Source organism: Mastomys coucha, unplaced genomic scaffold, assembly GCF_008632895.1.
Source record: "Mastomys coucha isolate ucsf_1 unplaced genomic scaffold, UCSF_Mcou_1 pScaffold22, whole genome shotgun sequence".
Taxonomy (NCBI): domain Eukaryota; kingdom Metazoa; phylum Chordata; class Mammalia; order Rodentia; family Muridae; genus Mastomys; species Mastomys coucha.
The window spans coordinates 65736753-65749414 of NW_022196905.1; the positions used below are offsets into that span (position 1 = coordinate 65736753).

The 12662-nt window shown below is 39.7% G+C and overlaps 1 protein-coding gene across 3 annotated transcripts in view; it reads left to right on the top strand.

Moving 5' to 3' along the window:
- The window catches only part of Slain2 (SLAIN motif family member 2), a 68337-nt gene that overhangs the window by 30646 nt on the left and 25029 nt on the right, over window positions 1–12662 (top strand). For all 3 annotated transcript variants that reach the window (XM_031342627.1, XM_031342628.1, XM_031342629.1), the window contains exon 3: window positions 7605–7769. In XM_031342627.1, coding sequence (XP_031198487.1) covers window positions 7605–7769 — 165 coding nt within the window. The remainder of the gene's footprint in view (window positions 1–7604; window positions 7770–12662) is intronic.

Genomic DNA, 12662 nt, shown 5'->3' on the forward strand with positions numbered 1-12662 from the left:
CTGATACTAACGGCAAGCCAAATGCCATCTTTTAATGGCGATGTGCTTATGAAATGGCTTCCTACAGACTGTCCTTGTGATATTTTGGTGAAGAATATCACTGGTTTTTGCTCTTGTCTGAAGAGTCTGCCTGAGGCTAAAGTGAAGAGATTTAGATTAATTACACTGGCAAATGATGTCTCCAAAAAGCCTAGTTTAGACTTTGCCCTATGGTTCACTCTTAGGAAGAGCATTTTTTGATCAAGAGTAGCAACCTAAGGAAGAAAAACATACAAAATGTATGGTTCAAAGAGTAAAGGGGGTACCAAGAAGTGAAATGGAGCTAAATTCTGTATTCAATGATATTAAATGGAATTAAAGGAATGGTGACCTTGGGGCAAGGTCTCACCCAGCTAAGCTTATTGTTTATATGTTTGCAGTTGAACAAGGAGTAGTTATTTAATGTTAGGTGTTATTATGACCTGGTTATTGTTTTCATTTGGACATAAGGAGATATGATTCTGTGTCAGAGTAACAAGGAATGGATTATGATGGCTATTCTTGGTTGTCAACTTGGTTATATTTGGAATGAACTACAATCCAGAAATGGAGGGCACATGTGTGAGCCATATCTTGAGGCTGAAAGCCACAGGCTTTTGATCCTGATATTGATGTGGGATGACACACTTTTGATAAAAATCTTGATGCATAGTGGCCATGAAAAGCTTAGTTCCAGGCATGGTGGTACATGCTTTTAATCCCAGAAGACTGAGACAAGTAGATCTCTGTACAGGGCCAGCCTGGTACAGAGGAAGTTTCAGGTAAAGAAAAGCTTAGGTTCAGGTGTGGCAGTATACAATGTTAATCCCAGAACTCAGGAGATAGAGGCATGAAGATCTCTTGAGTTCAGTTCCAAAATGGCCAAGCTTAGGCAGTGAAGGAAACCATTGGAAAACAGAAAGCTGGAGATAATGTAATCAAACAAGGGGCCCATGTTCCAGCCCCAGCAAGCAGCAGAACTTGGCAGCTTTAGCCATATCACTCTGACTTTAGGGTCAAAAGTAGAAGGGGTTACTGGGACAATTGATGGTAATTAGCTGGAGCTAAGAAATTAATGATGATTAAGAAGAGACCAACATCACTGAGGTGAAATCTTCTGGGAAGTGTGTTCTGAGAGCATAAAGAGATAACCAAGCTTGTACCTCAGGCTGTGTCTGGACTTGGTTAGGTGTAAGAGTCACCCAGATGGTACTGGTTTTGAAGGCTATGGAGAACAACTGAGACCTCGATCTATGAGAGGCCAGGAAAGGCCATTGGTGAAGGTGCAGCCTCAGTTGGAAGTTGACAGCCCAGGACTGAAGGAGTCATGTAAAGAAGTTGAGGTTTGGCACCATGAAGAGAGCCTATGAGGGCTAAGGCTATTGGTGAAGCCTAGTTCATGCAGTGGAAGACCCTAGCATATTGAAGATGCCAGTATAATAGGATGACCATCAAGAACAGCAGTAGTGGAGTGGAGTCAACTAGAGCCTAGAGTGCTACTGAGGGCAGAGCTGGAGAAGTGACCCAATTCTTTTGGAGGAGCCCAGAAGATCATGTGTGGATCCCAGACATTGGAACAAGAAGCTGTAAAGTTGATGTTGCCTTGGATACCTAAAGATGTTAGAGATGCCTGAGCTGTAGGATACCTGTCAAGGAAAGTTGCTAACAGGGAGTGGAACCAACCCAAGAGAAAGAAATGTATTGCAGTCATCAGTGCAAAAGGAGTTGGACATCAGACACAGAAATGCAGAGTTTGGAGTTTGCCCAGCTGATTTTTGGTCTAGCTTTGGTCCAATATTTCTTCACTATGACATTTTGGAACAGTAATATATATCATGTGCCATGATACGTTGGAAGTATGTGATCTGCTTTTTGATTTTGGTTTTATAGAGGATTACAGCTAAGAGACTGTAAATCTCAGAAGAGACTTTGAACTTTGAGATTGTGATAGACTCTATGACTTTTGAAGATTGACTAAATGTATTTTGTATTATGCTGTGGCCCCATAGACTCAGGTGTTTGAACAAACATATTCCCCCTGCCCCAGCATTGCATTTGCAGATGTGTACTGCTGTACTCAGGCTTTTATCTGAGTGCTGGGGATCTTTGTGCCTGTAGACATTTAAAAATTAAAGTAATAATTTATGTGCATGAGTATTTTTCCTGTATGTATGTTTGTGCATGCGTAGGACCCACAGAAGTCAGAAAAAGGCCTCAGAACCTCTGACTTAAGTGACAAATGGTTCTGAACCACCATGTGGGTACTGGAAACTGAACCTGGGATCTCAGCAAGAGCAGCAAATGCTCTTCTTAACCACTGAGCCATCTCTCCAGCATGTAACTCACTTGTTTTTAGACTTTGTATTGCTTTACAGCTGTGTGGTTAAATTTTTCTGCTTTGGGCTTATTCTAAACATGTGGGTTCTTTGGTTAGAGTTTTAGCTGCAGGTGGTTGAGAAAGCAGAGGAAAGACTAAGTAAACAGTTAAGCTGGCTTGCTTAAGTAATGGTTATCATGTGCAGATAACTCACAGGACGTAATTACAGAGCTGCTGAATCTGAGTCTTTTCATCTCTGTAAAAAGACCCTTTGGAAAAACAAAGCCTTTATATGAGGTTCAAAAAGATTTTATCTAAATATGAATTTTCTTTTAGAATGATACTCTGGACCTTGATTTCTATTATGTTTGGTCTGTGATTGATTAAACAGATTGTTATAAATCTTTAGACAATGTGAAATAACTAAATTTTAGTCAGATGGTATTATTAGACATTCAGAATATTTCTAGAAGGCTGGTGAGATGATTCAGTGTGTAAGAACATGTTCTGCATGTAGATTTGAGTTAAAATTCCCATTACCCCTGTAAAAAGGCAAGTGTACTATGGATGTGCCTGAAGTCAGAGCTGTGAGATGGAGGCAGGGGGATTTCTAGGGTTTGGTGGCTGCCAGCATAGCTTCAAGTTCAGTGAGAGACCCCATCTCAAGGGAATAAGGCAGAAAGTGATAGAACATCCCTTGTCCTCGTTAACCCTCTGCATATGTACTGGCATAGAACACATACACAGCACACAGGCAGATGTAGACAATATATGAATAAGTGGGTGTACTGACTGGTTTTGTGTGTCAACTTAACACAGACTGGAATTATCACAGAGAAAGGAGCCTATCTTGAAGAAATGCCTCTCTGAGATCCAGCTGTAAGGCATTCTCTAAATTGGTGATCAAGTTGGGAGGGTCCAGCCCATTGTGTGTGGTGCCATCCCTGGCCTGGTAGTCCTGGGTTCTATAAGAAAGCAAGCTCAGCAAGCCAGGGGAAGCAAGCCAGTAAGCAGCATTCCTCCATGGCCTCTGCATCAGCTCCTGTCTCCAGGTTCCTGCCCAGTGTGAGTTCCTGTTCTGATGGGAGTTCCTTTGGTGATGAACAGCAGTATGGAAGTGTAAGCTGAATAAACCCTTTCCTCTTCAACTTGCTTCTTGGTCATGATGATTTGTGCAGGAATAGAAGCCCTGACTTAGACAGTGGGCAAGACTGTTTGAGCACAACTTGATTTTAAAACAGGGAGTGGCCTATAATTGACTTACAAGTTATAGTTCTCCAGTTCTTGGTTTAAAACTGAATAGGGACATTTACCAGTTACTACATACTAACCTAGATCTGTGTATCTCAAAAGTAGCAATTTTGAATGAAGAATTCTTTGTTTTATTATAACAAGGGTATTTAAGAGTAAGGGAAGTGGGAGGTGGGTAGTATGTGTCTGCAATTCTAGTATAGGGTAAAGTAGAAAGATAGAGTTCAAAGCCATACTGGATTGTATATCAAGTCTAAACAAACCTAGAAACATGAGTGGGGCAGTGAGGGGATGAAGAAAGGACAGACATACAGACACACATAGAGAAAAGCTAAGGTCAGGTCGGCTGATGGAACCATACCAGCTGTACCTGGAGCCATACCTAGAATCTCAGCTTTTATCATGTACAGAGAGGGGAGGAGCTAGCTAGTCCTGCTATGAGGTCTTTGTAGGTGAGCAGTCTTGGGCTGTAAACAGCAGGGAGAAGGTAGTCATAGTACTAATCTTTGTACTGGTCAGTCATTCCTAAACAGTCACACTTAAATAGTGTCAGCATTCACACTCAGCCATCCCCATGGGGCTGAGGTGTTGGCTGTTGACTTGGCAGTGCTCATGTCAAACAATACACGTTCATTCACGCCTTCATTCACTCTTTACAAGTTCACTAAGGACCTCTTCAACTCCCACAAGAAAACAGACAGACAAACTGGGGTTGGGGAAGGGAGAAAGAAAGAAATTGAAGGGGCTGGAGATGGCTCAGTGATTAAGAACTCTTGACTGCTTTTCCAGAAGACCTAGGTTCGTTTTCCATCACCCACATTGGCAGCTCACAATTGACTGTAACTCAGAGGATCTGAATTCCTCTTCTGACCTCCAAGGGTACCAGGCATGTACATGTACATTGACATACATGCAGACAAAATACCCATACATATGAATAATGTTTTTAATTGTAGACATATGTAAGACAGTTATTCTTAACCAGAACTGCATGCTATCAAGTACTATATCTGGTTAACAGTGTTTAAATTATTGCGACATACACAATACAAATTACCAAATTACATAGGTATAATGTATTATATGAAATATGTATGTAATATATATATTTGAGATTTATATGTAAATCTTTTTGAGGTAATATCTCACTGTATAGCTTTTGCTGCTTAAAACTCACCTTGTAGACCAGGTTGGCCTTGAACTCAGAGTGATTCACCTGCCTCTGCTTAAGTGTTGGGATTAAATTTGTGTGTTACCATGCCAAGCCACTTTTAACTTTTTAGTGGAAAAAATAACCAGTTGCAAGTTTGAACTTTATAGTATTGAACTCTCCTGTTTTCAAGAAGATTTTTTTTTTAAAGATTTATTTATTATATGTAAGTATACTGTAGCTGTCTTCTGACACTCCAGAAGAGGGCATCAGATCTCATTACTGATGGTTGTGAGCCACCATATGGTTGCTGGGATTTGAACACAGGACCTTTGGAAGAGCAGTCGATGCTCTTAACCACTGAGCCACCTTACCAGCCCCCTCAAGAAGATTTTTTTAATAGAATTTTTGATAAGGCAGAACTTACCTAGAAATTTGAGAGTTTATAGTCACCTTGTTCTGGGGATCCCGTGTTCACCTTTCCAGCTGGGGTTACAAGCGGATAAGCATACTTGTCACATTTACACAGATGCTAGGCTTCTAAACTCCAGCCTCATGTTTGCACAACCAGCCAGCCCTTACCTACTGAGCCAGCATTCCCCAGCCTCTCCTTTGAGTTTTTAATGGAGACTTAATTGCAAAAGCCTGATTGTAGCATGGACAACTGTGTCAAAGGGTATGATAAACTTTTTAGAAAGCCATCAAGACCCCTCTGAAGTAGGGATCTTAATCTATCAGATAACATAGGTGAAAAAAATTTTTTTCTTTGTAGCTAGCTCCATGACAGAAAGGGAGGGAAATATTAGAATTTCTAGACTGACCTAGAGGAAGACAAATTCTGATTTCTATCTCTTGAGCTGGGAGGTGATTTATAAGTTAAGAACTATTTATAAAGTCAGAATGTATTTAATATCCTGGGGGATTATGAATAAAAAAAGAGATAAACAAGATATGAAGAAATAGAAGGAAGTACCAGAAGTGATTTCTACATTTTTCACTTGTGTGGCAGGACGTGTCACCAGTTGTCTCAGTTGCACTTTTGCTGTGAAGAGGCACTGTGACTAAGGCAACTTATTAAAGAAAGCATTTCACTGGAGGCTTGCTTATAATTTCAGACCATTAGTCCACAATCATCATGGTTGGTAGCAGTGGAGGCAGGCATGGTCCTGGAGCAGTAGCTGAGAGCTTACAAAGTACTACCTGAAAGTTCAAGGCAGAAAGAGAGAGAAACCTCAAAGCCCACGCCCAGTGACACACCTTTCCAACAAGGCTATGCCTCCTCCAACAAGGCCACACCTCCTCATCCTTCCCAAACAGTTCCACTAACTAGGATCAAGTATTCAAACATGAATATATAGAGGCCATTATTATTCAAGCCACCACACCAATCTAAATGAGGGATGTCTCCTAAGTCCTGTAGGAGAAATTGATTTTAGCAGAAAGACTGTAAGTTGGATTTGGTGTGCTGACTCTAGGACACATTGGCCATACCTGTGGGGACATAATTGACATTAAAGCTCAGAGGAAGAAAGCTTGGGACTGAAAACAAAGAATGGGAGTCTTTGGCATATTGATGGTCATTAATGTTGTGAAGAACAACACAGAAGAAGAGGGCATGCTGGTGATTAGTAAGCAAATATAATAAACTAGAGGAGATTGAAATTAGCAATTGTGCTTCTGCTCAGTTTGACATTTCTGTGATCATGTATAGCAATACATCACAAATATGTATAGATTGTGCTGTCTCACAGGGAATATGTATACAATCACCTGGCCTGTCTAGACAGAAAAATGTTTCTCCTTCCTCCTTCCTAAACTACTCACTGTTCTGTCAGTAGGCAAACCAGAACTTCAGCCATCTAATTTATTTTTCTTTATTCATCTTCCAGTTTTTAATGTCTGTTCCTTTTTTAAATTCACTTACTAGTCACTGTTTATTACTTAGTCTAGTCTATTTATTAGATCTCTTCTTTGATATGATTGTAGCACAGTGCTCTTTGCTCAAAACAATAACAACAGTAACAACAACAACTCCTCCCTCCCACCCCTCACTTCTACCCCCCCCCCCCAAAAAAAAAGAACCCTAAAGCTTTAACTTGTTACTGAATAGATTTCATGCTTCTGGGCATAGTGTATCAGGACTTCTGTTACTTCTGCTACTTAGTTTTGAGTAGGAGGAGGTGAGAAACAGGGTGTTTTCTATGTAGTCCTGACTGACCTGGAACTCACTATATAGATTGGCTGCCCTCAAAATCAAAAAAGATCCACCTGCCTCTGTTTCCCCAGTGCTGGGACCACATCCTACTCCAGCTACCTCTCCCTAAGCTGTTCCTGTTCTTTACCACTCACCATAGGCCACTCTTCCTTGAGCACTTGCTGGTTTTAAGATCTCTCCACAGCCCATGTCTATATGTGCTCTAGGATTTAGCTTTTTTATAAATATTGAAAATGTTGTGTAGTGGAAGGAAGAAATATCCATTTAAGGAATGATGCATGTGTTGGGGGGTTGGGGCCTTGTGGGGAGGATGTGTGGTTTCACTTGCTGTTTTAGACCCAACACTGTAAGGCTAGCTACATGCTCCTTAAGCTCCAGTGGGGTGATAGAGGTGTCACATCTGTGGCTTCCCACTCAACAGTCACTTATTCTCAACATTTGGACCACTTACAAGTCTAGTTACTGCTGACTCCTATGAAATTCCCTACCTAAGCTGACAGCGGCACTAATCTGTGGACACAAACACAGTTATATAAAAGGTGGTTTAATGGGACATCATGTCCTGACCTCACGAACTGTAATAAGAACAGTTTTTGAAATGTTAACCTTTTCCCAGTTACTAAATTTGATTTTCTCCCTTTTCGTTAATACAGCTCTCAAGAGGCAAAATTTATACAATAATCCCTTCAACTCTATGAGTTATTCAAGTCCTTATAGTCCAAATGCCAGCAGCCCTTACAGCAGTGGCTTCAACTCTCCATCCTCCACACCAGTGCGACCTCCCACAGTAAAGCAGCTTATACTTCCTGGAAATTCAGGTAGGAGTGGCTTACCTCCGAAAGTAACAACTCATTTTATTTATGAAACTGAAGCAATAGGAGAAAATCTCTTTGATGAGCTGTTTTATACCAGTTACTGTACTGAGTACCAAAGATACCAAGGTAAGTTAGTGGCAGCCTGTTTTCTGCATATAATTTTCTTTGGTGTGTACCTAAATCTGGTTTTAAAATTAGTATTTAAAATCTGGTTAAATTAAACAGGACGACAAATTTGATTCCTTTAACCAATAAAACCTATTTACAGCCTGTTGGGGTTATAAAGTCTACAGACCTGTTTTTGAAAGAGGTTTAGTAAGCATTTAGCATAGGTAATGTCTGTGAGTGGACAATGTGTGCTGTAGTAGATTTGAGGGCGGCAGACTGCAGTGGCACTTTGCTTGAGTAGCTCACTCTTCTCTCACCACATCTCTCTTACTGTGTTCTTTAACCTTTTAGTACAGCGTACTTCAAAATGGTACATGTGTGCTTGTATGCACATGCATGGAGAGTCCACAGGTTAACATCAGGTCTTTTTCATTTCTACCTTAGTTTTGTGATAGGGTCTGTCACTGGGCCTGGAGCTCATCTTTTGGCTAGACTGGCTGGCCAGTGAGCTCCAGAAACCCACCTGCCTGTCTGCTCCTCATGCTAGTTTACAGACTCTGCTGCCCTAGGTGGGATCTTCAGCAATCAGGGCTTACCTTTGACCAGTAAGAGGCAGCTGGAGCTGTAGCAAATTTGGGAGTCACTTGAATTATCCTAACCAACCATTTGAAAGGACTTTTCTTGTGCCTGGTCCTGGGTTTTTGTTAGTCTTTGATTCCTGTGTAGAGCATTGTTAGCCCAAGCAGTATACTTCCTTTAAGCTCTCAGGTTCCCTCCTTCCCTTTCTCTTTCTCTTTCTCTCTCTCTCTCCCTCTGTCTGTCTTTCTCTCTCTTCCCCCTCCCTCCAGAGAGAAGGTAAAGTATGTATAGATATACACATACGTACAGATGTTTTATATATAATTTTAGATAAATATAAGATAATATGATTTCTTGAGGCTTTTATCAAACCTTTATGTTTTTGTCTGCCCTTCCTTTTTCTTCTATATTGATGTCCCTCCCCATTCCCACTCGAAGCTCCTCCTTCTCCATTTTTGTTTTCCTCTTCGCATCACATGCTACTCCCTCTCTAGAGCTCCTTCAACCCATGGTTCCAGTATACTCTGCTGGTTTTCTTCAGTGATTCTGTATTTATAAATTCATGCCTGAAGATTTGGAGCTAGGAATGACAGATGAGAGAACTTAGCTTTCAGTCTTGAGTTACAATGTTTTCTATGTTACCTGCATAAACTTGATTTTATGCTTGATTTTCTATCATGACTTGATTTTAGTTTTTACAGTGCAGTAGTATTCCTCTGTCTCTATGTGTCACATTTTGATTATTCGTTAAATCAGTTGAAGGGCATTTGGGTTGTTTTGTCTCCTGGCTCTTGTGACTAGGGCAGCAGTGAGCATATCAGCAGGTGTCTGCAGAGGACCATGTCAGGTCTTGTGGGCACAGGCCAAGGACTGAAATGTGTGCATCATATGATAGATTTATTTCTGTCTTTTTGAGGATACTCCATACTGATTTTCAAAGTGGCTGCATCCACAAATTTCCATTCCCACCAACAGTGAATAATGAGGGTTCTTCCTTCTCCACAATCTTGCCAGCTTTTGTCAGTTTTGTTGTTGGTCTTAGTCATTCTGAATGGGACAATATGAAATCTCTAATTTGTTTTAAATTTGTCTTTCTCTAATTGAATGGGACAATTTGAAATCTCTAATTTGTTTTAAATTTGTCTTTCTCTAATTGCTGAGGATGAGGAACACTTTGTAGGTACTGTTTAACCATTTTGATTCCTTCTGTTGTGTACTCTGTTCAGATACCTAGCCCATGTTTTAATTGGGTCATTTGTTTCCTTCATTCTGAATTCAAATTCTTTGTCTATCCTGAATATTTAATCTTCTTTTCGGTGTAGCTGGCAAAGATTCTCACCCTTTCTGTCAGTTTCTTTGTGACTTGTTTTTCTTGGCTGTACAGAGCTTTTTAGTTTTTTGCTATTTGTTTTTGTTTTTTGAAACAGGTTCTCTATGTAGCCCTGGCTGTCCTGGACCTTACTGTGTAGACCAGGATGACCTTAAACTATCCGAGATCCACTTGCTTCTGCCTATATATCTGTTCTGTGCTATTATCACATTGTCTTTATTACTACAGCTCTGTGCTGTATCTTGAAGTCTGGAATGGCAGTCCACTCAGTATTACTTTTTGCTGTTGTTTATGATTGCTTTGGCAGTCTAGTATGTTCTCTGGTTCTATATGAATTTTGGAATTTTTTTTCCTATTTCTGTGAAAAATGTTGTGGGTATTTTGATTGGGGTTGTTGTTATTGGATCTGTAAATTGTTTTTAATAGGATGGCTATTTTCACTATAGTAATTCTACTGATTAATAAACAAGGTGCCTTTCCATGGTCTAGAGTCTCCCTCTCATTCAGAGATCTAAAGTTTTTGTTGTGGAGGTCTATCACCTTCTTGATTAGGTCTGTTCCAAGATATTTTATTGTTTTGATAATGTAAATGGCATGTATCCATGACCTCTTTCTCAATGTGTTTGTTGTTGGTGTGTAGAAAGGCTACTGATTGTGTACCTTTAACTTCACTAAAATTAGTTGTAAAAGTTTTCTGGTCGAATTTTTTGGGATCTCTTTTATACAGTATCATTATCTGCAAATAGGGATACTTGACTTCTTTTCCTATTTGTATCACTTTAATTTGCTTCTCTTGCCTTGTTGTTCAGGCTGGTGCTTCCACCACAGTCTTAAAAAGAAGTATGCGTAAGTGGACTACCATGTTGTGTTCCTGATTTTTATGGGATGACTTCAAGTTTGTCTCCACTTACGATAATATTCACTTAGGCTTGTCATAGCTACCCTGTATTTAGGAGATATGTCCCTTCTAGTCCTCTATTCTCTAGGACTTTTATCATGAAACTGTGCTGGGTTCTGTCAGAGGCTTTTCCTTCACCTTTTGAGATGATCATATGATTTTTGCCTTTAAGTCCACTTATGTGACTTTTGTTTACTGTGTTGTGCCTTCCAAACTTGCATTTCTAGATAAAACCAACATGATCATGGTGGATGACCTTCTTGATATTTGCCTGTATTTTGCTAGTATTTTGCTGAGTAGTTTTGCATATATGTTCATTCATCAGGTATATTGGTCTGTACTCTTTTGTTTCTTTGTTGTTGTATCTTTCCTAGTTTGAGTCTTAAGAGTAATACTGGCTTCATAGAACAAGTTTGGGGTAATCCTTCTTATTTAGAAAAAAAAAAATTATTGGTTGTGGTTCTTTGAAACTTTGGTAGAATTCTGCAGTGACGCCATCTAGACCTGGATTTTTTTTTTTTTTTAAAGTTGGAAAGCACTTTATTAGTTTCAGTCTCCTCCTTTATTATGAGGCTTCCCTGTTTCATTTTTTTATTCTTAATTTAACCCCCACTTTGTGTGTGTGTGTGGTTAGTTAGACCAAGAAGGCCTTGATGTGTCTTCTCAGAGAACTAGCTCTTAGATTCCTTGATCCTGTGTATTGCTTTCCTTTTTTCTGTTTGATTTTTATTATTTCTTGCCATCTCCTGGTTTTGAGTTGAGTCATGAAGACATTTATTTATTCTCTGTAATGCAGACATTTAGGGCTATAAACTTCCTTCTTAGGCCTGCCTTTACTGTGTCACAGAGCTTTTGTTTGCTCTGCTTTTATTTTCATTTATTTTTAGGAATATTTTGATTTCTTCTTTGACCCATTCATCATTCAATAAGAAGTTGTTTATGCCATGGAAATTTTCTTGTCTGGTTGGTATTTGATGTGTTTCCTGTATCTGTATGGATATATCTTTGGAACGTTCTCTTCTATGATCTTATCACTGACCTAGTATTCTCTTATCTACACCTGTAGTTAAAAGGCTTGGTATTTTGATGCTGTCAAACATTTCCTGCATGTTCCTTTTATGCTTGTATATATTCTTATTTCATCCAAATCCTCTACTTTAAGTTCTGATATTCTTTCTTCTGTTTGATTCATTTCTTTTTCTAAGGCTTTCCCCAGAGTTTTCTAATTGGCATATTGAATTTTTCAGTTCCATCTTCATTTTAGCTTGTGTTGTGTTTAATTCTACCTCTTTGTTGCATTCAGTTTTCCAATCTTAAATCATCATTGTCATTTCATCCAGCCGTGTATTTGCATTTGCTTAGGCATCACTCAAGCATTGTTAACCTTTTGGAGGGCAAAGAAGTGTGTGTTTGTGTCTTCTTAATTTTTTTCAAATCCTTTGGTAAGTTTATTGTTACCCTTTTAAATTCTGTGTTTTGGAATTCATCTAGAGAGCATTTCCATAGTTGTTGTGGGTTTGAAGAAAGATGTGCTGTCTTGGCCATTCATGTTTTTGTATTTGCGATTTGAGTTGAACATGTGGACTTCTTTCTTTATTTTTGTGTCTTATGTGGTAACTGGCAGATCTGAGCTAGGCCAGGTGAAGGTAGTAGATAACCTGTTTAATTGAACTTGCAAAGATGGTCTCCAAACCACTGGTCTGGTGCTAGGGCTTTGGGTGTGGAGATGGCGTCAGGCAGAGAGGGAAGGATGGTAGAGCAAAAGAGTGTCAAAGATGGCTGTCCACAAAGCAGGTCACCGATCTGGAGGCCAGCCCATGTCCATAAAGATGGCTACAGACAGAAGGGTAAAAATGGGGGGAGGGTGGCAACAAGAAAAGGCTACTTCCTTACAAATATGGTTTCTGGACAAAGAGGGATCTTAGGTGGGTCTGGAACTAGGCTTACGGATAGTTAACTGTAATGGTGAATTTTTTTTTTT